This window comes from Notothenia rossii (genome assembly GCF_949606895.1).
Source record: "Notothenia rossii genome assembly, chromosome: 9".
NCBI classification, from domain to species: domain Eukaryota; kingdom Metazoa; phylum Chordata; class Actinopteri; order Perciformes; family Nototheniidae; genus Notothenia; species Notothenia rossii.
Window position 1 is genome coordinate 24,692,000 of NC_136907.1, and position 27,232 is coordinate 24,719,231.

At 38.6% G+C, this 27,232-nt stretch overlaps 1 protein-coding gene across 3 annotated transcripts in view; it reads right to left on the reverse strand.

The window, feature by feature from the left end:
* The window catches only part of nlgn2b (neuroligin 2b), a 200,457-nt gene that overhangs the window by 53,758 nt on the left and 119,467 nt on the right, over positions 1-27,232 (reverse strand). For all 3 annotated transcript variants that reach the window (XM_079649112.1, XM_079649111.1, XM_079649113.1), the window contains one exon: positions 364-1,090. In XM_079649112.1, coding sequence (XP_079505238.1) covers positions 364-880 — 517 coding nt within the window. In that variant the 5' untranslated portion in view covers positions 881-1,090. The remainder of the gene's footprint in view (positions 1-363; positions 1,091-27,232) is intronic.

Genomic DNA, 27,232 nt, shown 5'->3' on the forward strand with positions numbered 1-27,232 from the left:
AATTCCATAATCGTGTGTCAATCTAGTGTCAATTTCGGGACAGTGTGACGCAGGCTTTAGTAAAATCAAACTTAAAGAAAAGCCTGATACCTTCTATCAAATATAGGGGAAATTCCTTTTTGAAATAAAAATAAAGGCAACCTTGCCCATTTAATTTTTTTTTATTTGTAATGTTTTAATTTATATGTTTTAAGTTATTATATACACTACTATTTTATACTACAAAAATGTGTATTTCTTAGTTTTTGTAACTTTGTTATTTATGTTTTTTTTTTCTTTTTTGAGGGAGTATACATTTATGAAATCTCTCCTGCTGGGAAAAATAAATGCCAATACAAATATGTGTCAAACAAAACAACTCACCATCTTCAGTGGGTACATAGATGTTGAGGTAAAGGCAATCCTCGCTCTGGTTCTGAACGTAGGTCGCTGCAGCATCCAGGTTGTCTGTGAACCACACTGGTAGCATGATCTCAGGTAAAACCCCGTGGACATTCTGGGGACAGACTGGTGCAAATTGGGTTGCATTGCGAATCTCTTGCCATGAGCCTGGAGCTTCAGGAGGCTGAAAGCGGCGCTCACCGATGGGTGCGGTGGCGTATGGCACACCTAAGAACTGTTCCACAGGGCCCAAGATCTCATTGTTGAGCTCCTTCCTGATACCACGGATCTTTCCATAGCCTGTGGACACTATGGGGTATTTCAGGTCAACCCGTTGACATGAGGAAAGGGTGAGGTGAAGCACCAGTCCCAAGAGCCACAGCAGGCAGTGATTGGCGACCCGCTGAGAACTAAAGTGACGCTTCCCACCATAGCCTTGGTGGCTGGCAGCATTGAGAGGAAAAAACAACATGTCCAAAATAAAGGCTCTTTTAGTCATATCAATAGGAGTTAAGTTGGGTGTGGAAAGGGATCACAAAATCAGTGGGTGATGGGAAATAAAGGCAAAAATAGGATATGTGGAAGGGGACAGGTCAACGGTTTTCCTAGGGTGACAGGTATCATTCTCAGGTAGACTCTGTGGTCTCATCCGCCTTCGTCTTTGGAACTCCTGATGGGTCCAGAGCTGCAGTCAGGAAGCCAATTACACCTGGAAGACACAGACAGCAGGTTTGAGTCAGTGTGTGTGAGAATTGGTCTGCTCTTTAAGTCCCCTCAGTGTGTTTTAAAAGGCACAAGAGGACAATATAGCTAAGATGATTTAAATCAGGATGAAGTGTCTGTTAGCTCAAAAAAAGAGGGAATAATGACACTTGGCTGCAGATGTAGTACATTTATATTACCCTGAGCCTAAAGTTTGCTATTCTGTCTACCACAAGATGGTGATTATATGCGTTAAGTCATGTGATTTAGTCGTCTTAAAGATAATAATTTGACCGGAAAAAGTTGGTGTTAGTAAGAATCTAAGAACTGACGGTATTACCCTTAAATGCATGACAAATCTACAAAGAAGCCAACTAAGTAATCTTTTTGCACAGAACCAAGAAAATGAAGCAAAAAAAGTTAACAATCACTAGTGCAGAGGAAATTATGTTTAAAAAAGGAGTATACCAGAACTTATGCCACTATATTGCATTTTCTGTGTTTAAATTAGTACAATTACATTTACCATTGGTGTCTTTCCAGGGTACTCATATGTGGCCACTATTAATGCACCTGTTTTTATGCTATGCAACTTGAGCATTGATTCTTAACCTACAGCTACCAAAGAGAGTCATGTACATCCAGTTATTGTTTTTTCTCTATTCATAAATGGTCCTTTCTGCCATCTGATTGTATTATCAATCTTCACACAGTTTTTGTAGGCTGCATTTTATCACCACTTTACCTGATAGTTGTAGCTTGCTGTTGGCCAATTGGGTCACTCTCAATTTCCTAAAGGCTCTTTCTAGGATCAGTGTCTAGAGTGCATTCCACAACTGTGTCTCAAAATCAATTTCTGTCAAATTTCACGTCCTCGCTAAATATGCGAATAACCGTTTACCTCAAATCTAAAGAAGTGGCTTCTATAACGCCTCCCAAAAAATATGTGCAAATTTGCAGATGAACTCAGATTTGTAAGTTTGAACATGAACATGCTAAAGGCAGTATGGTAGGTTTGGCAATAAATGTAATTAGTAGTTCATTGGTTTCATTGAAATGTTCCTTAAAGGGAAAATGACCACCTTTTATGTGGATATCCAATCAGTGTTTATGGTAAATGTAGTCGATTATGACAATCCTTCTTTATTGATGGAGAAAGCCGAGTTTGCAGATTTAACATCTGTTGTTCTTGCATCCAGCGCTGTCATTTGACCTGACAGTGACACAGTTGGATGCAAGAAAGAGCTATTCATGTTCTCCACCCCTTGGTAGCCAGGGTAACTCTAGATGCGTTCAAGAACATGACTTCTTTGTTCCCTTTGCTTGTATTGTAAACTAGCTACATTTCAATAAATCACAATTAAAATGGCATCTTAAAATATAATTGAAAAAAATCTTGGACAAGCAAATATTCTACAGTGTTCTATCTGAGTTGGGTATTTGACTGTATTGCACTATGCATCCTGCTAGCCTACATATATAAAACAATGCACACACTGAGGAATGTATTGCTTGAATTTAGTATATTTACTATTAAAAATGATTGGACATTTACATGAAAATCGGAGAGTTTTATTTCATGCTACCTGAAATATTGGAAATATCTATTGCCAACTAAGAAGTTAACTTTAGAATATGTCCAAATATGAATAAGTCAAAGTTGTAGGCTTTGCAATTATTACTTGAAATCATGAGCTTATAATAAGCACGTGAAAACAGGTTTTAGTTTTTAAGAATATTTGGCCTGTTTGCAGAAATTACATTTTTAGTCCAAGGGAAACGTGATGCAATGTGAGCCCCGATTCACTTTTCATCTTGCAGATAATCACAGTCCTTTCAAGTGTAAAACAACACTCATCTTGGAATGAACTTGAATTCCCAGAAAACACAATATCCACAAGTATCTTTTGAGAAGTGAATAAGGCAAACCTCATTTGCCCTGCAACTTTTTCCACCATCCCCACTGTGCCAGAGTTAGCCTTTCCTTCTCAACTCACTTCAGTTGGTTCTTGCTTCCACATCATTACAGATGAATGAGCAGTGCTTATCTCACTCTGGCGTTGGGAGACGGAGCCGTTTAGGTGTGATAAAGGCTTTATGTGGTGCTCACTGTTGGTTGAATGCCACCTCGTCCCCCCCACCCTCAACTCTGCAATATCCACACTACACTGCCAGCCAGCGGACACAAGGGATGACATAAAAAAATACAGCTGAAAGATGGCGTGCAACATTACAGGACGTTCAAAGTTAGTGATGTGAGTGCTACTTTGCTTCATGAGGACAAAGCAGGAACAAGTTGTCTGGAAAATATTCGCTTCATTAAAGCCGTCTGAGTGAGTCCATCTTGTGATGAGTCCATATATGTTTAGGAGGGGGTCAAATGTGTAAGGACAACCTGAATTCTCATCAAGAAAGTTAGCGTGCGTATATAGTCGAGCTGAAAATCCAACTTAGATAATGTGAGTCGCTACACGTTGTAGTTACCGACTCATTGTGAGGGGGTAAGATGGCGTGATTTAAAAAAAGATTCTGACTTATTTGGAAGAAGAGGAAGAAAAAGAGGAGGGTTAATTTTTGCTTTACCTTCATTTACCAAGTACATTTAAAGTTCCACTTGGGAATTAGGGCGAATTGCTTTCTGTCTGAGAGTTGGATGATAAGGTTGGAAATTAAAGGAGCCCTATTATGCTAATTTACAGGTTCATATTAGTGTTTAGTGCCTTTACTGTGACATGTTTACATTAATGCTCAAAAGGTATTTTGAGAGTGAGGGAGATAACTGAGGGATTGTAGCCTTTGCAGACCATTTACATGCACAACAACCTAAATAACACACTACAGTGATGTTAAATGGACCCCAAAAAGCAAAGTAGGGCCTCTTTAAGCAACACACTCTCACTCCCTAAACGCCCAGGAGCGACGCTTGGTCAGGTCGACGTGGCGTGCAGTTGGACGCGCCGAGGCTCCTTCAGCTTCATAAACAGATGCAAAGAGCTTTCAACTGATTGCAATGTATTCCCATCGGCGGCGGTATTTGACGCTCATGGAAGCACGGCATCCGTTTATTTCGGCAGCTCTTAAATGCAATGTGACTCATCAACTCAAAAACACCAGATTACCTTTGTTAATTAAATGACATTGATAGGTTTAATTTGTTTACAATGCTTTTGTGTTTTTCCCCTTCAATTCTGAGAAACAACTTGTTTTCTCTGAAATGTGGAGCGCCAAAGAGACTACACTACCCACAATCCCCAGCTATTGTTGTGACGACGCCTGTCCGCTTTGCGACAAACCTTGTGTACCTTGTACACAATTTAAACCTATCAATGTTGTTTAAGTAAACAAAGGTAATCTGGTGTTTTTGAGTTGATGAGTAGTGGAGATATCACTGTCAAATCAATCGACAGTAAGGAGAATACTTACTTCCGCGTGTACAATTCTCCGTTATCCAATGGGAATGGACGCTGCTGACATAAACGGATGCGGTGCTTCCATGAGCGTCAAATACCGCCGCCGATGGGAATACATTGCAATCAGTTGAAAGCTCTTTGCGTCCGTTTATGAAGCTGAAGGAGCCTCGGCGCGTCCCAAATGCACGCCACGGGACCCTGACCAAGCGTCGCTCCTGGACGCTTAGGGAGTGAGAGTGTGTTGCTTTAAGCTACAATAAAGGTTAGCTCAGCATGATAAATGGAAACAGGTAAACAGCTAGCCTGGCTCCGTTACGGCCCGTCCACATGAAAAAAATCTTTCAAAGCTTCGCCCATTCACTTGAATAGGGTGACGTAGAAGATTTTTTAATCTTCGCCGAACTGCATTGTGGGGAGCGGAGCATAGCTTTGCAAGCATCGTGAGCATCAAAAGTTGAGCGATGTTCAACTTTTGATGCTCCCGATGCTTTCGAAGCTGGCATCAGCCAATCAAATCCCGTTTATGCAAATCCCGCCAGTACACGCGCTAGCCAATCAAACCGCGTGCAAGCTGGGAGAGCCAGACCGCAGTTAATTTCCTCATATTCCAAACGAGAAATTACGGTAGCAAATCACCCGGTTCTTTACGACCAGAACTATTTACCGGGATACAAACCGGAGGAATCAGGCATGGAGGGAGGGGGCAGAGACAGTGGATGAAACTGGTAGGTTTTCGCCTGTTTGGGGAGTTTATATCCAGTTTACTTCGTTTTAACATTGCTATTGCTTCGTATGTCGGGGGCGGGAGATTCATGTGATTGGTTGTTGGTCGCAAAAAATCGCCAAGCTTCAGACACGCCCAGTATCAAGATTTTTCAAGATTTTGTTCATGCCTGTGTGTGGACAGGCCGTTAGAATAATTGCGAACCAGCACCACCAATACTACAAGTTCGGGGGTAATGTGTAGTGCTTGAACTAATATTTGTATTATTGATTATTCTGCAGATATTTTTCTATATTAATTGATTGGCCCTGTTTTACACCATTTTTTTTATATTTAACAAACATTGGCAAGAGTGATTGGCAAGAGTGGCCAGCTACAAATTCACACAATAGTGAGAGAACTGTATGAAGGTATGTTCAAGAGAAAAACAAAGACACAGAATGAAGTACTGTAGAACACACAATTACACACACATCAAAAACCATATACTGTACATGCAGCCTCTGGTTTCAAATAGAAAGAACTTAAACAGAGCTGCAGTCTATGCTAATTGCTCACATTTGCAACAGATACATATCCTTTTTGATTTTAAAACAGCAATTTCTGCTTGTATTTTGTTGGTAAATGGGAGAGAACATAGCCCATGGTAAGACCCCATGTAGTGTAAGGATACACACAGTAGTATATCCTTACTGAGTCAGATAGCATAGGGGAGGGTAAAGTCTCTGTAAGAGACTGTTCTCTTATTAAAAATGCACTAGCAACAACATACCCACATGCGTAAAATCCGATGAGGCATTCAATGTTGCATGTGAGTACAGAAGCACAAATTGGTCTGTTCTCAAACTCTCACATGTGACTCGCAAATGGTAGTGCCCGAACATCCCTAACATCTGTTCATGTCAACCATCCGTAAGCTGAAACAGCATCGAGTGTGCATCTTCGCGCATAGAAAAGGGTAAATTGACACACAAATCAACCGGCAGTTTAAAGCTGTTATATAATAGGTAGTCCTGTCAGCTGAAGCTGTTTGAGAAGGTAAAGTCTCTGCCAGTGGGACACTTTTATGGGTATGTTTAAAAATGGAATGGTCAGAGTGGTTTGTGAAAACTTTCCAAGAATTGCAGTGTTGGGGAAAAAGCCCGCCTTGGGATTTTATATTGCCTTGTTTCCACTTTGAGTGTTAGAAAGAGATGCATTACATGAGCTGTCAAGCTGCTCTCCTCTGCTAGTCAACATCTGTGGACGACAAGCAGCTTAGCAAACCAGAAGCAGAGTGCTGCATTTTTGAATAAAATTGCTCGTCTGCTACCTACTTCTAAGAAAGAGGAACCCTTGAATTAAAAAAAAGAAAAAGCTGAAGGCTGTTTCTTGTATTCTCCTGCAATAAACAATGTTATGATACACAAATCCAATGTCTCTATGAACTGATATCCGATAGGAAAAGATCTGCAAAAGACATGTATAGTTGTAAAAACGTATTGTATGCAATAACATTCAAAGCAAATCCACCTTATTCCAAGACTGATGGTACCTTGAATATATTTCCGGGGCTGATTTTTTATTTTACTGACCCTAACCCTTAAAACACAGCCATTAACACACAATGAACACAACAATGATAATCCTATCCCTGCCTTCCATGGGAAAATCACCGGAAGAAGTCGCCTTGGATAACATAAGTTAGGAAAAGGAGCTTCTTCATTGATTTCTTTGCTACTTTAAGGAATAAGGTATACAAAATAATAAGTTATGACTTTACTGTACCGATTGCAATCGTACATCTAATGAGAGTCAATTCGATTTCTGTTAAAAGTATGTTAAAAGGCTTTTTTGCTACCTTGATTCTTCATTGGACTGGGGAAATGATTGGGAGGTGAATGTTGAATAAGTGAGAGACCAAAAGAAGAAGTGGAGCCAAGATTTTTCTTGTCAGGCTTCATATGTAGGCTCAGCCACAGGGCTTCATCCTCTTTTACACTATACATTGAAGTGCCCCGAGTCTGCCCCAATGTACAGACTGCCAGGCTGAACCGGGTGATCCTGAGCGTTACCTCCAGGCCTTGTTCTGCATTCTGTTGTACTACTACAGGAAACTCTTGCTTCTTTAAGCAAGCACATTTTGTTTTAGGCTTCTTTTCCCCGAGCCACATTTAGCATCCCATTTAATAAAACAGTGGGCGTGAATTACGGATTCACCTTGCTAACCAAGCTGGCTAGCTTTAGTTGGTTCCCAGGGGCGGCGGGTACTGTAGGCTAGGGAAGGCTAAGCCTTCCCAAATATTTGTGTCACTGCATCCTGGTAAAAGAAAAATATAATGTATAATGTTTGTGTCTTTGACATTAGCGCTGCTATGCAGCCACCTGTGCCCTGTACTACGAAGCTAGTTCAACAGACCATGGATATGTTTGAGTTATCTTAACTAACCCTAACAAGCGAGATCCCGCTAAGCGGTCCTACGACGCTGGTTATCAACTCGGTAAATCAAGCCAGGGTTTCTCTCTCCAGCTGAGAGGGCATTCACGTGAAAGGGGCGGGGTTAGGACCAAAAACAAACAGGGTCAAGTGTACTGACAGCTCAGCGTCATACTTCATTAATGAAAAGTAAACTAATATTAGACAAATATGAACTTCAAAAATCCATGACTTAAACATATAAACCAGGATACAAGCCACATAGTTGCACCTGCAAGGAGAATATAGAACAACTGTTAAAAAATAACTACCGAGTGTTTGAAAGTGTACAACAGTTTTATGATACTGCCGCATCTAAGACACGAGGGGATCTGACTTTTATTACATTTGAGTTGAGCGTTTCGTCAACTTAATGTGTTGCTTAAAATAATACGTCTGCATTCAGTATATGTGACAAAGTAAGTGTTGCACGGCCAGATACGGCTCGAGAAGCTGACTCAGATAAGGAAATATTGTCATATTATATGATCGATGATCTGATTGATGATGGGATATCAGTGTGATATGAACGATAAGCGCGACACGTCGGCGTCTTCTCTGCATACGGCAGTTTAAACTGTATTTCCTTTATCTTGTAATATGACTTGATAGATTTAAACTCCGCACACTGAGCTCTGATTGGTCAGCAGGCGATGCTTTCACTGAGTTGATCTCTTTTCTATAGACGCCGGGGGCGGGCAGCGTCAGGTAAAAAAAGTTATTTAGCCTTCCCAAACCTGAGCCTCACGAGCCGCCTATGTTGGTTCCTTAGTGTTTTGTTTTGCAAACGGTTCATATATGAGGCGGCAGTGGCTCAGTCTGTAGGGGTCTTGGAACCGAAGGGTCGCCGGTTCACGTCCCGATCGGACCAACAACAAAAAAGATGGAATGGGCTGGTAGCTGGAGAGGTGCCAGTTCACCTCCAAGGCCACTGCCAAGGTGCCCTTGAGCAAGGCACCTAACCTCGAAGCTGCTCCCTTGGCACCGGGTACCTGGCAGCCTCTCTGCTCTGCCACTTCTCCTATCTGCATGTGGTTGTGTGTGTGTGCATGTATATCCTATGTGTTTGTGCATGTATATCCTCGCCTGTGTGTGTAATGTGTGTAAACACAACAGAGTGGGGAAAGAGATTTCCCTGTAAGGGATAAATAAAGTATATCTTCTAATCTTCTTCTTCATATGGACGTATAAAGAGAACTGGAAACAGCGTTGAATGCGGGTCCCTTTTCAATTTCTATGAGAGTTTTACTCAGTGGCGCATAAAGGCAAAATGTTTTTCAAAAAACAGAGAAAAAGTAATACTTGGGTCATCCCTGGATCTTCTGGCAGTCTTTCGCATCCATTGGGCCCATAGAGTTGCACACTTTAACTAGCCTTAAACCCTACCTCCAAGTTAGTTAGAGGAAAACAATTTGACAGTTATACAGTAGCCATTAAATTAGTGCATTTTAAAATTCTGTACTGAGTGCAGTTTCAGCCTATTCTTGTCAATTACGATAATTTGTGAATCATTCGCTTTACACCCAACTTGTCAACTCAAATAAAAGCCATTGGTTAAATTTAGAATATTAATCTATTTAGTAACATTTAGGTCACAAACTGCCTAACTGATTTATAAAGTGCCTTTTAATTAGAGAACACTGTTAAGCTTCTGACATTTTTTTTTTCTTTAACTCTATGACACGTAACATAATGAAGACTGAAGCCCCCGAAGACAAGGGAAGTGCTGCAGAGGGTAATAGGCAGAGATTTGTTAGACTTTATGTCAATCGAGCTCAAAAGCATATTAGGATTATTGTAATAGGATCACTGTTGGACCTTCCGGGAAGATAAATATTTCGTGTGTAGTTTATTATTTCAAGTTTTCTGATAAAGAATCACGGATGACTTCAATAGCGTCAAAAATGCTGCATCTTCATGTATCCGATATATTATTAAAAAGCAGCGTTATAGGGGATTTATGGTCATAATGGGGGCTTGGAGTATACTTAACACTGTACAGGAATACACTGTACAGTATGTGTCTGTGTATATTCCACCTATGTTTTGCTGCAGGAAAAGCATTAAGGAATTACTATTAGTCATTTTGAAAAATATCTTTGCTCAAGCTCTAAGCCATAAGAGTTTAGATAGGGCTGACCGCTCAGCGCTATCTAAACTCTGAATGAAGCCACATAAATAAAACGTTATTTAAACAAAAACTATTTTTGCAAAATGCAGCAAGGCAAAACGTGATTGTTTTAGGACTGAATCTGCAAATACCTGCACCATCTGCCATCTCATAGTTATGCATATTTGAAATGATCCAACACAGACTGTCAGTGCCAGATGCTTTAACTAAACAGAGCACAGACATCCACTTTAATAATCAGTTTGAGCACATATAGAGTACAAAAAAGAGTGCACGCCGTTTCCACTTCTGCTGCTTTTTTTGTTTCTTGACAAGACATTAGCCCGGTATCTGCAGACAGCTGGCTAGCTAACAGTAGTTATCTAACAAGTCAGAAAAGGCCAAACAAAGTGAAATCACACACTGTTCAGTTGAGTGATGCAACAGTTTCACTCGATGACAGCTAGAGCAAACTAGCCGAATGAAATCAGCGCACATCTGGAGTGACGGCAGTCCTAAAAATAGTGTTCTATTCATGTCACAGTTTACAGGACTGTGATAACATAAGAAGCTAATGCAGCCAGATGTAAGGGCTGCACAGTATATAGTTTTAGAATCAATCTTTTGAAAATAGTTATATTATGTCGGTCAAATTAACCCAAACAGCTCAAATTAATAATATCTTGATACAAAAATGTGCAGAGTTACATAAGTAATCCAGTAAATCCCATTAATGACCTACATTGAAGGCCTGCCACAGTTAACACATTTAACCGTATTAGGTTATATTTTTCACACTTCTCAACAGGTGTGATCTTGCCCATGGGGATTTTACACAGCGGGTGAAATGTGGGCGCCTAATGGCCAACACATTTGGGTTTATCTTCTCCCCTTTGTGCCTTTTTTGATTTGCAAATCGCATTATATTTTGCAGGAAGAAAAAGTCAGATTATCAATATCGTGTAGCCCTGCCAGCTAATCTTCTACTTTTTGACGAATACAGTACAACCTTTTCGTACCTCCGTCTTCACAATGTTAATGGAAACTTGAAGTAATTGGATGTATTGCCTGCCACCTGGCGATTCTTTAGGCTAACACAAGATATTTCAGCAACTACTTACCAGACCACCATGACATTGGAGCTGGATATTCATTGTCCCCAGAGGATGATTTCTAATAATCTTCTTGATGCCCTGACACTTCACCTTGCACTACCACCAGGCCAACCTTTCTATATGATCCACAATGAAATGCTTCGCAAGCAACTTTGAAATCTTACTGCAGAATTTCCCAAAAAATGTATAATACAGCTTCCATTTAGACCTAAAACAATTATCAAACAAATCACCATGGAATAAATTAACACATTTACTTTATGCTCACCAGAAGATTTACCCTTGTCATCTTGGACATGACGTTTTTTTTGGCTTCACCCTCAGGCCATTTGAAACCCTTCAACTTTATTATGCCAAGGCTTCTGCTTCATTTTTAGCAAAATGGTTTGTTTGAAGCTACATTTGTGTTGATTATTGTTACAAGAAATATTCTGCAGCAGCAATCCTGTATCAGTTTCAGATAGTCTAGGTTACATATCAAAACTAAAACATATATTTAATATGCTTAATGTCTTCCTTTCTTTAAATCTTTTATATATTTATTTGTGTTCCTTTATCCCGTCTGATAGACAGCATGTCCTGATTTATTGTTAAATCTCCCTATGACAAATCTGTTCCAGAAAGCAATATAAAAATAAAGGTTAATCGGGTAACACTTTACAGGCTGAAAAAACAACTATAATGTAGTTGTAGAGCAATTTTAATTGTTTAATAATGAAAATGTGTCAATAAATTAAACTTCATATCATTGGGACTGAAAAGAGAGTTAACATGTCTCCATACACAAACATAAACCTAATCTGCTTACTTCTTTATAATACTGCTATAAACCATTTATTTAGTTTTGTAAACTGCTAATTAGCTACATGCTAAATAGGGGGCTTGTTACCATTAAAATGTCTGAGAAAATTAAGGTTTTAGATATTAAGTTCTTGACAATTTCATGGCGACCCCATAATTGCGTTGAAACATGGGTGTTGTTCGTGCTGATGAGAGCCTTGAGATTCATCCCAGAATTGACTATATTTACCATAAGCCCTCCAGACTCAAAGAGCAGCTCAATCAGATACCACAGCCAATCCATCTGCCACCATCTTCAACACAGAGTAACCAGAAAAATGTAGGAATATCCACAAGGTAATATCACTTTACACTTTTTATAGCTCCAATTAACCCAAGATATAACCGAAAATATTTTATATAAAAGAGATAACAGGCCTTCAGGTCGGAACAAGGTATGAACATAGGGTTATTTTCATTGTCAATTATTCTGTTGATTATTTTATAGGTAAATGAATTAGTCATTTTGACTATAAAATGTCGGAAAAATGTTTCCCAAAGCTCAGAATGACGTCCTCCAATTTCAGATTTTGTCCACAACTTAAGGATGTTTAGTTTACTGACATAGAGAATACAAGAAACACAATGATTAAATAGTTGCTGAATAAAAGTTAACAACGAATAGCTTAAAGGGGCCCTATTATGATGATTATGATAATTTGTTCAGATTTTTTAATCTGTATGTGGCGCCTCTATTGTGACATGTTTACGTGCTTTAATGTTCAAAAAGTGCTTTATTTTTTCTGTTGATATTGCTGATTGGTCAACCGCTTAGAGATATCCCAACCCTTAGCCCTTATCACGTACAATGTGTTATATAGCTAGTAGCCAGGAAAAGGGCAAGTGTCACCTGGTGATGCCACTATGTTACAGAAGTAAACAAAGGACCAACATCGAGGTGTTTCAGGCAAGTGGGGGGCTTTTCAGACCATTTAAATGCAGAGAAACCTATATAACACTACAGGAAAGGGAAAACCCCAAAAAGCATAATAGGGCCCCTTTAATCTTTACTGCTCTAGTTAAAACAAATGAAAATGAAAATCATATTATTCTTTCTCTACACTGCTCATGTAATTCCACATTAACATGGAAACACAAGTTAGGATAAAAAACAACAACAAATAATCCAGTAGAATTCAATTAAAGGGTCCTTAATGAAGCATCAATGCGGGTTGTTAAAGCAGCAGCAGGGATCATAGAACAGCAGGATCGAAGAGCAGATAGGAGATGTAAGACAAAAGGCCCTCTGTCACTGCTGGACCAGAAAATCAATATGTTGCTGTTGGTCACCACTGTTCTCTCCACTTAACACCTGAAGATCACATGGAAAACCCTTTATCTTACAACTGTCCTCAGCAGCACACACACATACAGAGCAAGCTATCTGGCCACACACTCTCAAAAACTTGGTTTGGATGAACATTGCTGCCTCTGGAGGGGTGCTATTTTGTATTTATTTGTTTTCTTGAGTGTGTTTTTGAGTGTGTTTCGTACTGGAGTCCAGAAGTGTTCCCACAATCTAATTAGCGAGGATGATCTTGGTGAATTGCTAGCCGTGTTAGCGCGAAGGTGTCTGTGGGCGATACACACACTTTGAGGGAGCAGTCTGACAGCTGCGATGCTTTGAGCTTAAAGCTAATTCAGGAGTAGAAAGTCAAATAGAGAAGGTAACTTAGCCAGGTCAACATGATTGCCCTGTCTCAGAGATATACTGTTACATTACATGTCGAAGATGTGAGTAGTAGAAATGATGGTGGTGATGTTCTTCAATATGCAGTCTCGAAAAAGGAAACAGAAGACTTATAAGACAATACATGAAAGCATGTCTAGAGGGATGCAATTTTAAAGAAGGAGATTTACTGGATAACATTGAATTCACTTGCTTATGTTCCTCAGGCAGTCACGTTCAATGCTAAACCACCGCTAGCACAATGCAATCAGCTTTATTCTTGAGAAAGAGTCGAAAGAGCCCGAGGATCCCGGGTTGACAGGAAACCCAAAAGTCTGAATGTCGCCACGGGACAGACGCAGCTTTAGCCTACTTTAAATGCTATCACTGAGACGTGATGACAGCAAGCCAAAGCCACACAATATCACAAGTTTACATCAGTTTTAAGCCTCCAGTTTGAAGGGGGAAACGCTGAGGCATTGGTAGAAAATATACTGCTCTGTGATTTCAACCGTAGCACATTTTGTCTGAGGAATCCCAAGTAATACACTGTCAATGTGTGTCTCATGTTCTTGGTGTGGATGTGTAATGATCGTTTCGCTGGCAATGTGCAAGTCTGACTAATTCATTACCAGCTGTGACAGTCACATCCAACTGTCAAGCAAATCCCTCTCCCTTTGTGTGGAGGACGTCTTGATGGGACTTGTAGTACGTTGGTGAACAATTATGGAGATAGGCTTCTTTACAAATCACTAATTCTATAGTGCCTGGAGATAATTGTCTACAGGTATTACAGAAATACCTGCAGACAATTATCCCAAAATCACAGTTGTAATAGACTGTGTTGTAAATGTACCACACATTTTGAATGTCATTAAATGGACGTTGGTAGGGCATGGTTATTGTTAAACCTACCTGACAGTCCAACTAAACTGCACCTACTAGTTTTGTAAAAGTGAGAGTGGAGACTTAAAGGCAACAAGCCTTAAAAATAAAGGAAACCTAATGTTTTTAAGACAAAAAAAACATATTTAGGTTACAACATAAAACTACTTTGTTGGGTTTAGGAGAAGATGACGGTCAGGGTTGAAATAACTAAATGTTTTGGAAGGGAAAGGGACATTTTGTGAACACAAAGACAACCACATGTTGTTTGCTGATGTTTTATACTACTCTGATTACCTTTGTTCAAGTCATAACTACTGATGCTACAGGTTGTTTTCGTCATTTGTCTGTCTTCAGTCAGGGATCAGGGGTATGAATCTATTTTAATCCTACTAGTGTGTTTAGCAGGCCCTTTCTGTTATCTATAACACTGGTAAACACTGATAACGGCCGTTTACTCGACCTGATAACGCTCCTTGCTAAATGCATACTATATGCTACTACTATAGATGCTGTTAAACTCTGTTGGAAATGTTAAAGAAGTAAAAGTAACATCAAGGATCAAACGAGCAAAATGATGGTAAAGTCGTGAGTTGTCCGTGCAGTCAGTCAGGACTGAGAGATTACTACGCCAAGAGTTGTGATTGAATGATTGAATGATTTGAGGCGTTACTTCTGGGAAATGAATGACCTATTGACAGGTGGGCGTGGTGATGTACAGTACTTCAGACAACAGGATGCTACAATCTTCAATAAACAACATCAATTTCACTTCAACATATATTTTTTATGAGAAGAAACTTGTTCTCTGGGTTGATTGACTTCAAATCATCTATGCAAATGTTATAGGTATAAGGTTTACTCAAAAACTTCTGTCTGTGGCCTTAAAATAGTTGTAGAGCAATATCTACGTTTTTTACAATTCTTAAATGTTGGTGGTTGTAAGCTCGACCTGCTCACCACAAACCTGAATACGTTTTCCATACACAGGCAGACGATGAGTAAGCATAGAGTTGTGAGGGTGTATGAAAAGAGTGAGGTCAAAATGAAGAAGGAGAAGAGGATGGCCTAAAAAAGAGTGAGGAGGAATAGAGACCGATGGCAGGAAAGAGGGAAGTCTTCATGGCTAAAACAGGGGGTCAGGTGCCGGCAGCAGGGGGGACGGACATGCATGGTTAAGTGGTTTGCTGAATGTCACGTTACAGCTTACCCTGTATAATCCCCTTTCTTAAAGCTCCTCCATACTGATGAGTTTGTGAAGATGATACTTACAGCATATGCATGGTGGTGCCATTAAAAATATATCTTAATTATATTTCTCTCCCATCAATGACCCCATTACTAGGATTAGCAGGATTAATTAATGAAAGCAATAATGTAAATAACTGAAAGAACAAAACTCTTTCAAGTAAAGGGAAGTGAAGAAATTATTAGTCATATAACACACATACAATTTTGACAATTGATTTAATCGACAGATCTGTAAAACTGAGTTTCCCCATTCATTAAAAAAGCCTAAAGACATGTGCAAACTAATTGATTCAAAAAAGCTTAGTTGACAAAGACAACAATGATTTATTATATGCCCAATTGATGTACAGTAGAAGGGGAAGCCCTAAGACACTTCAAAGATTTAGTCAATGATTGATTCGCTTGTTTAAGTGCCAGACCTGTAAAACTGAGTTTCTCCATTATGTTGGCATGGAAAAAAGTCAGCCAGAACAATTTTTGCTGACACCAAAACGTCACAGAGTGCAGCCTTATTGACTTGTAGGATTTAATCGACAGAAAATCTGAGTTTCTCCCAAAAACTATACAAAATAATTGAAAAAACGTTTCTTAGAATTAGGTGATTAAGAATGAAAAAAGCTTTAAAAAGATGATACAACAATGAACAAGAGATGTCTGACCAATGCTGTCTTTACAGTATGTTCAGCATTAATGTTCTTCCGCATAGTTCTATCATTTGGTTATATGTATAAAGCGAGCTATGGAGCAACTCTGAAAGCCAGCACTCAGAGCCAGAGTATCATTTTACATCAAAAGTGCCAATACTTTTTTGTTGCACCGTACATATTTTCAAACAGCCATCCTGCCATCAAAGTTCCCCTCGCAACTCATTTCAAACCAATTCAATTTCAGTGGTGTCAAAAGAGAGGTAGCTTTACTGCTTGCTTTGGTTTTATAAGCCTCAGTCGGAAAAGAAAAGGATCTTTTTCAAGGAGGCAATAATCTTGACTTATCTGAACAAGTACAGAATGTTATTGAACATTTCTTTGAATATATTTTTTAATATGCTGTAATTACTGCAGGGCATTATTTGAAAAAAGTTTCATAGAGCAGAGAAACTACCAGGTTATAGAAACAGTATCAAACTAGAGTCAAATATAAGCTATTTTGGAAGCAAAGCCAATTAAACATCTCCTACCAGCAGAGCATTACGTAATGAAGCTATTTTCAGTCAATTTATCATAACAATTGATTTTAGGGGCAAATGGCCGCTTATGTCTTCACTAATAGCCCTGCATTATAATTAAGAAATTCATTTAGATGTTGCAGTTGCCATATTTACACTAGTCTATCTATGTTAACAGCAGCATTGTGAGAATATCTTTGTTTAGAGGGTCTGATTATTCTTCATTTATTAAATGTGTTTCAGTTTTAAACTTGAATGTGTAACAAAAGTCCATACTTATGGAGTATATACTTTTTCACACAACAGCAAACGTAATAAGTGTTTTTTTAAATACCTGACATTTCTCAGTATTCCCCTATTCTAAATTCCTCTCTATGCAACTGTCCCCATTCTTATCAAACATACACCAGCTGGGAGAAATCACTTTAATTTGAACTGCGTGTGTGCTTAATTGACCTATCATGGCAGTCTCTGTTGTCGTAGTAACACGAATGCCCTTGCCTGGTCCCCATCATCTGATCATGCCAGTTATGTCCTGAAAATGGCATTCAAAATGTGTTTGTTTGGGTATTTATTTATCCTTTGAGTGAATGAATAAGGCATATCCACTTATACTTGAATGATGTGTTTTATTACCTGCTACCCCACCGCTTGAATCCCCATCGGAAAGTGTAAACCAAAAAGGAAGCGTCCTGAGAGACACATGCCAGCACCTGTATTACGCTTACATAACATCAAGTAAGTACAAAGAAATACTAAACTGGAAAAAATATGATTGACACAGCAATACTCATACAGGAGTGTGCAGTCAATTGGTGGGGGAGGGGCAAGGGGGGGGGGAGCGCAGCTTCAGTCTGGATACTGCACCAGTGTGGGCAGATAAGGGCTGTGAATTTTCAGATGAAGTGGCATGAATTTGAAACAGTAAGGTGGGAACAAAGAGTTATATTAGTGACACAGAGTGATATGTATGTAATGAGACAAAAGAGGCTGCAGAGCTTCTTTGGATGTTTCTGTTAAGGTTCATAGTAAATGACAGTGGAGGGTTACCCATTATTTAAGGGGAGATACCTGGAAAAGTAAAACTAAGGGAATGATAAAACGTTATGTTATGTTACGCCTTTAGAGAATTTGACTTAAGCAGATCATGTAGCTAAGGTACAGATATGCTTTGGATAAATCCGAAAGACTGATTGGGTAATTTGTTCAACCTAATTATACACTCTGTAATGGCTATTTAAAGCTACAGCTCCTTTTGTCAAAAAAATTGGGCTAAACTTTCTTAAGCTTAATTTTCTTTATTTAGTTAACCCAATAGTGACAAATGGGAGTCAGTACCACTATTTTAATTGTCCTATAATGTTTAGAGGGGGATTATATTACAATATAGCAAAAATATATGTTAAATTGGTCTTTGATACGGAGGAGGATCTCTGAAAAATGTCATAATGGGCGCCGTACATAATGGCAGCCCACTGCTCCTAACACTAGGATGGGTCAAATGCAGAGAAAACGTTGTGTTACATAGTATACCTGTACTATGTATGTAATGACAATACGTTGAATCTTCTTCTAATAATTCTGAAGAAAAAGTCAGAAAATAATTCTATTTATTTTCGGAAAATCTCAGAATTCTGACTTTTTCTTCAGAAATCTGACTTTCTGTGTTTTATTAACATATAAATGAGGTTTATTTAAGCTTTTGCCTAAAATACAATTTGTCAATAGATGACTCGAATAGAATAACCCATTCACACGTCCACTTTGGGGTTGAACCAATTGGACTGGAAGGATATTTTCCACTGATATATTTCCTATGTTTAAAGATATTATAAGTTGAAAGTTCTAAAAAAACAAACATCCATTGTGTGTTCGTGCAGGGCCCTCTGACGGTCTAAAACATTTATATACAGTAACTTTCCCAATTATCATCCTACTTGTGACGTATTTGTTCGGAAATAGTGATAGTTGTTATGTAAGTATTGCCGAGCCCTCTTTTAGAGAAAACCCCAGACCGGAAAATTATCACAAAAAAGATGAGCCTTTAACCTGTTAAGCCCTGAGCCTGTTCTTCAGGTCTCAGGCTCGAAAATGACATTCCCAGAACAAATGACTTATCTTCCCTTTAAAAGGGTTAAATTAATAATCTTTTTTCTCAAACCAATGATAAACCTGTGAGTTGGATGTAGAAAAGTCAGAACCAATATAATTTTTTTTATTTTAAAGTAAATTCAGATTGAACATAGTAAAAAAAATGTAAATGATAGTGTCCGTCCAAAGAAAAAAACGTTACTTATAGTGAAAACCACCCTTGAATGATGGGATAGTAGACTAAAAGCTTTAGGAATCCGAACTATAACATAATAAGTACCCTGTATCAAGATTGATGCAAAGCAAGTGACACTTGACCTTTTTAGAGAGGTTTAGCAACAAAAAAAAACACCTCTGGGGACATTTGGGTTCATTTGCCATATATCTGGCCCCCCCTCGGTCGATTTTGATGATTGACACCTCTTTTGAACCGTTAGAGCCAATAGGATCGAGGGGAAGTTCCTAAAATCCATCTACACATTACCCATTGGTGAATGAGTGATGCGTAGCCAGAATGCCCAAAACCGGAAACTGGGTTGTAGCTCTAATAGCAGCTAATATGAAATCTCAGTTTTTGACAAAAATGGAAGAATGGATTATCAGTAATCATTTCAAAGTGACACAGACACATTGGACTAACCTATGGATTAACCTTCAGCAGTGTTTTTATCGTTTTAATGCCATTGAACAAAACTTTTGATCAGAAAATCGGCAAAGGTAATACTATTTTCCGTGTTTGCTCCGTAAAGCTACGTTTTGTGATGTCTGGGTTTGCTTCCCCGACCGCAAATTTCCATTGCTCATTGATGATACTTATATTTATAGAATCCGTGGAATCTCAGCTTGCTAGCTGATATCTTGTTTGTGCAGATCCAATAAGTAATCAAGTATTTCTACCGTGAGTTCTGTGCTACTATAAGTGCGTCAGCATTTTTTTACTCAGTGCTCATTTAGACGCTTCTTGTGAGACTTGTGTTTTGCTTCGGAAGAAAAGGTTCATATCGTCAGTTTGCTGAGTTTCTTCCCGTTAAGTGGGTATGATACATTAATAGGTTTCTTAATGTTAAGAAGCCCTGAGACACAGTTTCTTGAAAAAAAAGCCTGCAGGGCTTAACAGGTTAAAATTATTTTATGCTAAGCTTGTTTGACTGATGTTTTTTTGTTATTAAGATAAATGTTTAATTGTCAAATATAAAAGATATGCATGAGAGTTAAGAGGTAAAATGACTAAGCTCCAATGAGTTGAAAGAATTGTGTGAAAAGTTGAATGTGATTCATTCTTGACTTTGAACTGCAGATGCTCAAAGCTATTTTTGATATGATCACAGCAACCTTTTCCTAATTTACTGCTCCCCAGTCTGAACGTATCCTGCATCCTTTTGGTTTCTGTGCTTGTGTTTGTTTACTTTATGTCCTTCACTGCTGCTAAGTCCCTGCTCCCTAACTGCTGTGATGATGCACTGTACTCCAGCTGAGCTGTATGCAAACAAATTAATAATTCAAATGTTTTCAGAAAGGCTGGCATAACCTGCATAGTGTTTCACCTCTTTGGAAACCCACTATCCTTTTTTTTCTGAAAATAAACCAGAGTAGTTCTATATGTGTAAATGCAGTTACTCTCGCAATATTGAAAGGGTATCCCAAGAATAACAAATTGCGATGTTGTTTGTTCAGGAAATGGAAAAGTGGCTCTAACGTTTTGAGTAAGAACATTTGCCTTTTTCTTATTTACAGCAGTCTTTTCCTTATGCTAACTATAGACCTTTTTACAGATACACTGCAACCTTAAAATGATTAAGAAATAACGTGAGAACGCAAATTTCCAAATCAATTACAAATCAAACCCGTACAGTTTCCTAGTCTTAATCCTGTAAAACTTCCGAATGAGCAAATGGGTGGATAGTGCCGCTCCTTGTCTGGAGAAAATCAAGAAGTCGTGTTGATAACTTTAGATTATGGATGTTGTGGAACCAGAAGAAAACAAAAATCCAAGAGGAAGGGTCTTTAATACAAAGACACCAACAGAAAATGTCGTACTGAAGAGACGAAATTTAAAAAAGATAACACAAGAGACTCCATTGTTCATGACCAAATTACGAACTGGCTACGTGAACTCGTTGTTACTGCACAATCTATCCAAACACCACACCTTGTATTAACCAAATAGAGTAGTCCTCTTACGATAGTCATACAATCTCCCATTGTATGTTGGATTTGTACAATAACATAAGATAGTACTTTATTGATCCCAATTTGGGAAATGTTTGTGTTGTAGCAGCATTAAAAAACCTGGCATTGTACAATAAAAATTAAAAGACTAGAAATAAACAAGAAAGTAGCAAATACACATGTTGAATTAACAAGGTATTATGTATACATACATAAATATATGACCGATGGAATATTTAAATATAGAACAGATTATATAAACGTGAAATGTACAGTGTGTTTTTATTCCAAGAGAAACTATGGAGCAGAGAGTTCTCTTCCAGCCAGAGGTGATTTATTGTACAGTGTTATTTCTATAACAGTGTTATATTCAATAGAAAATTCCGACAAAAAAGTTATTGGCTGGACATTGTCGGAGATCATATGAGAACATGGGTAAAGGATTCTTGTTGCCTTACTTAAAAAGCAAATGTTAATTCTTAACCTTCTGTTTTACCTTTATCCTAACCTTAATTTATAATTGTAAAGGTTTTCATGACATCATACCGCCTTTTCGACACTGTTTATGGTTCATATTCTTCAATGCATTGCATTAGCCATTTAATGTACGGATAAGTGGCTTTCATACGCTTTCTAAGTAGTTATTTGTGGTAGTGGCAGAGCTTGCCATTCCCACCCTGGATACAGATTGCCTACCTCGCAAAAGGAATTCACTTGCTTTAGCATCTGAGCTTCATAAAGATACTGCTAATGCAAAAAGGAGATCATGCTACTGCTTTTAAATTAAAGGTTTTTAACTGGAAAAAGATAGAAGGCTTATTACACAGAAAATGTGACTTATTTGTGGCTGCTGATAGCACTAATAGCAATATAGGGCTTTACATCTATTCATTCTGAAAGTATTATCTTTAATAATTTATGATGGCAAAAAAGGAAGGCCAATCTATGATACTAATTTGAGATGCAACACATACTGTAGAATAGATCATATGTTATTACACATTGGATACACAGGGCCAATCAATATTATAACAATTTGTCTACAGCTATATTAAAGGTCCTTCAAACCTCATACTGTAGGTAGGGGTGTTCTTCAGAGGGAAAGGACAAAGCTCTCTATATAATTGGAATTTTAGAAGGCAGATTTTTGAAAACAGAGGATCAATCACAACTGGAAACCAAAAGAGAAATAACATGCTATGGAATGTAGCAGGTGTGCTATGTTTGACCACAGACAATCCTAATTATGGGTAATACAACCATCAACAAGTCATGCAGCTGGTCTAACAGATACACACTGCTCATCTGTTCTGGGCGGGGAAAAACAGACTGGATCCTTTTTGGAGCCAGAAGAATTCAGCAAAACGTTCTGGAACATAAGCCTGCTTTATTGTCTCACACTGGGGGAATTTTGACTCAGAATCATCGTTCATTTCACTAAATACATACAGTTTACTTTGCATTGCTATTCAAGCTGCCACAACACAAAACTGCTTCTGAAATGTAAGGTTGTCTTCAGAGGAAAGTCACGTTCAGTGGAAGGGGGCATTGATGACAGTAGAGTTACAGTAGAGTGCTGTTTGAGATGTATACTGCTGAAATGATTTGTATGCCCAAAACTGTTGAGAAGTTTCCTGTACTGCAAAAGTACTGCTCTGAGGTCAGCTGAATAAAAGATGGTGGACTTAGGTTTCAGTGCAAATACTGACTATTAAACTGAACACTCCAAGACCCTAGTTCATAATCTTATACATTTTAAATAACCATCTGATGTGTTTTTTTTACAGTTTTAAAATAATATTGTTCTTTTCCCCCTCTTCTTTAAACAGCGTTTCTGAATGGTATTGTTGTACTCGTTGCTGTTGCAATGAAAACTGGATTGCTCTCCGTCTATAAGCCTACTAGCGACACATTCAGCAACTTATTCAGACCATTATTCAGGGGAAATGCGAGAAATGTTTTTAATGTATTATATTGTTATCCTTTTTTTAATGCTGCTCAGAACAATCATGGTCCAGGAATCCTTTGCCAACAGTGTGAAGTCTTTGTCTCATGCAATGTCTTTATCAATATGCAAATGAGCGTACAACGTCATCTGGAGAATATGAGCGTTGTGGCTACATTAATTAAAAAGGAGTTTGACACTTTTGTGCATTTAGTTTTCTACAGATACTTCAGTTGTTCCACATGTCCACTATCTGGGATAGGAACTGAAATAACTTGCATTGATACTCTTTGCTAATGGCTACTGGTGAAACTGGTGAAAAAACCTGTTTTGGTTGTGTGCATTAATTCATCATCATGCAGCCTCATGAACCCTGCATTTGGATATAAAAAGAGTCCAAAAACATAATTAAAGGAAGGACTCTTGATAATTTGCCAGAATGTTTATAACTACACCTTTGTTTTCATTTTTAAACATGTAGTCCTGTTATGTAGCGCAATAGAGCATAACATTGGTTCAGGTTGGGCACTGGGTGCCTGCTTGCCATCACCAGATCAGTATCAGCTGACTCCTACAATCACCAGCTATCAGATTAAAACACGGTAAAGAGGTGTTTTTGACAATCTGACGAGCTAACACTGTTCACTCCTATGTCACTGCTTCTGTTACGGGTCGGATGCCACACGGACTCTGCCCAGCTGCTTGTTGAGCGCTTTCAGATGCAGAGCATTTTCCACAGAGTCCATCTGGACATCTATCTGCAGTAAATCACCCTGAATCCTTTCATGTAAGCGTCTGACTGAACTGCCTGACATTTGATGAGAGCCCTGCACAGAGTGGAGGCTGTAATAGTCCACAATGCAGCCCCTTGGATACAAAACTTTACTACAACTGATCTTGATGCTCACAAAGTTCAAGTGATTTGACAGATTGTTGGATAAAGGGCAAACATATACCTTGAGGACACAGTGATGGGCATTCATTTAGTAGTTTATAAATACAAAAGGCACAGCTAAAATCCAATAAAGCTTTGACATTGTGTTCAAGGAACCAACAGCCAAGACTCAACAGAAAACGTCCCTGCACAGGAAAAGAAGGAGCTCACAGCCTTTAGAAGGGATGGAAAGTGGCAACAGTGCTTTAGACAGCAAGTTTTAATTTGTTTTACTAACTGCGTACGCTGTTTTTCACTTTATTCACATTTATCTTACAAAGAAATACTCCAGACCCTTACTTGCTCTGAAAATTATATGTCTTTTAACATAATTCAAAAGAGTTAACTATTAAAGTGAGAATTTACAAAAATATGTGTCAAAAAATGTAATATAGTTATCTGGGTGATTTTTTTATTTTTTTTTATGGAATCCCATCAAAGCACAAATATTATACTGCCTCTATAATACCTAACCTATAACACATGTTTTACAGCAAAAGGAAATGTATTTTGTTAAGTATGTAACAGGAAATACTGTAAATGTGCCAATTTAGACAATCATACAAACACTATATATAAAATGCCTTTTGCCCACCATTTAAGTGAAGAGCATTGCGGGATGCCTGTTTGTTGCACAGGGCTTCATCAGGGCAGGCAAGTTGACATTTAGTTGATTAAAAGTCAAGTACAGTACACCAAACAATTTAATTAAATAACAACAGCAAGAGAGGCAATTCTCAAAATATGTTAATTGAAGACCCACCGCACTCAAAGTCAGGTAGAAATTGAAAAGCCTTTTTCACAGAGTAGAATCTTATAACTAGATTATTATTCATTTCAGTGCTTGTCAGTGTCTGCCTCAGATCATAGCCATGTCTTAAAATGTCTGTGGATTACATTGTCTGAGATCTTACTTCCAGCCGCATTGCCTTTTGGTTTATGTTGTTAATGATTCAGAAAGTTCACACTTAGTGACTACACACTACACACACTGTGCCTTTTTGTTTTCATTCAATGTGTGTCAATCTTGGCTCATTTTCTTTTCTCTAATGGTGTCTTTATGTTACAGTAGCTACAATGGGTTTCCACAAGGCATTGAGTGCATTGCCATTCACCAGACCGCAACGACATACTGTGTGTGTCTTTTGTTCCACTGGTCAACGCTCTAGGAGAATAGTGAGTAAACGGGGTACGTTATTAACGTGTCCTTTAGCACAATAACTCATTAGGCATTGAGTTTCCCATTGTGTCAATGAAACAAGCATTATCTAACATCATTCTGCAACATGAATGGCCTATAGAGAGGTGCAATGATTATTTATTTTAGTAGGCCGACTCGGAAGTTAGCATCGCAAGGGGTCCCTTGACAAAATGCACTATGATTTCCCCATTGGATCTAGTTTATAGAAAATAAGTTCTGTGGCCAACACATGTTTAAGAAACTTAATGTGTTTTGTTCAGCAGGATAATCTCCACAGAATCGAAACACTATATGATTTTCGAAGCGTAAATGCTATTAGCAGGAGTAAAAAGCTAACGTTACGCTATAAACTAACTACATCACGGTCGCACGGCTGGGCTTCACCACCGCTAAGTTAAAGGCGGATTCTTGATGAAGCTAAGTAGTTTAATTTAGTCATATAACAAGCACAGTTTTTAAGTGAGCTTCGGACATTCACATGGAGTATTTACTGACGTATCTTATTTTGTAGAACGGTATCTTCAACCATCTCCCGTTAACCACAGACCTTATTTCAGGCTTCTAACACAAACACGTTAAAAAAACCATTAACTTTGAGACGAGGGGACAGGGAGGGGTCAAATACTACGACTTTTCTGAATTGTACTTGAACACTCTTTCTTTGTTGTCATCTACAGTTGTAGAAACTTTGAGAATTAATTAATAATAAATAGGCTTCCTCCCCAAGACATAATGTACTGTAGGCTACATTTCAAAACGCATATCTGTGCAAAATACTGCCCACGCCATGCGTAAGAGAGATCAGGTACTTAATGCATGGGCTACGTCATAAGACGAGATGAGTGAGTAGTGTAGTTCAATGATAAACTACCATTGCTTGAAAGAATGTATTTCTTACATGCCAGACTTTGTGTAACACTGCCAACATTATATCAGAGAAGTAAGTGTTACAGCTGCTTAATGAATCACGTCTGATGAATCGTAGGTTGAAACTTTGCAACACAGGAAAGGTTGCGTGTCCCGTTATAATGGGCTATAATCTCTGCCTCTAATAAAAGGCACATTAAATGACCAGATATTTGAATGGCGATCTGTGTGATATTCCCCCCAGACTTCAGAAGACAGGACAGCATTCATCCTTGCTTATCTCATGGATGACTGTTATGTGATATTGTTGAGAGGAGGTTACACAAGATGGTTACCATGGTATTTGCACAGGCGTTTTCTCCAGCTTTCCTTTACTCACGGTGAATGGGTCAGGTCAAGCTATTCTCCTGCTCTTCTCCTCCTTGTCCGGGACGTGACTAAGAGCTGGGTCATTTTAACCTGTCTTTTTCTCTGACTTGACACCTTTGGGCAGAAATGAAAGCTCATAGCCTCCATCACAGCATCTTGACCATTAACCCAGGCAAGTAGTAAATGCTTTACATTGGATTCTGCACCTCGGTTAGAAACCATGCTGGTCATATCGCTAGTAGATGCGTTAAAGCCGGTCAAAAACTAATTAATATAGGCTGAATTTCCATGCTGCTAAGCTGACTTTTCTTCAATCAATATAATTGTCAAAAAACTAGAAAGAATTCAGTTTTTGTGCTATTAATGTGTAGCTTTCTGGACTGCAAGTCAATGCAGTGCAGTTGGTGCAGCAGTTAGAAAGGATAAGTCTAATCCCAATGTCCAACGCCTGAGCCCAACGGACATTACAGATTTTGAAGAATGTTCTTGATATATATCTGATGACTTGTGGTATGACCATACAAAAAAGATGGTGGGAATACAAGCGCTGTCCAGTGGGCCTTTTGAGCGCTTTAAACCACAATCCTGCAGACTCTCCTTTAGGGACTGACACACAGTTCATAGAGTTGTGCCATAAAAACAAAATAGGAGGGAAACCTCAGAAGAGACACTGGAAAAAGGGAAATAAAATGATGTCATGGAAGGTGCTGGCTTGGAAGGCCTGATGAAAAGTTGATACAGTAGTATTACTATTTTACCAATCTTGGAACCAATCAACTAAACCTGGGACCCCAATTTCGTGGCTTTTAATTTAACCAGCAGATATCCAAGCTAAGACTTCTTATACAGTGACGGTCTATAGTCTACATGTTTTTTCTACAAGATTTGTCTTTTTTGTTTGCCACACAAGTGTTTACCAGAATTCAATGGCTCAAACGTGATTGGCCAA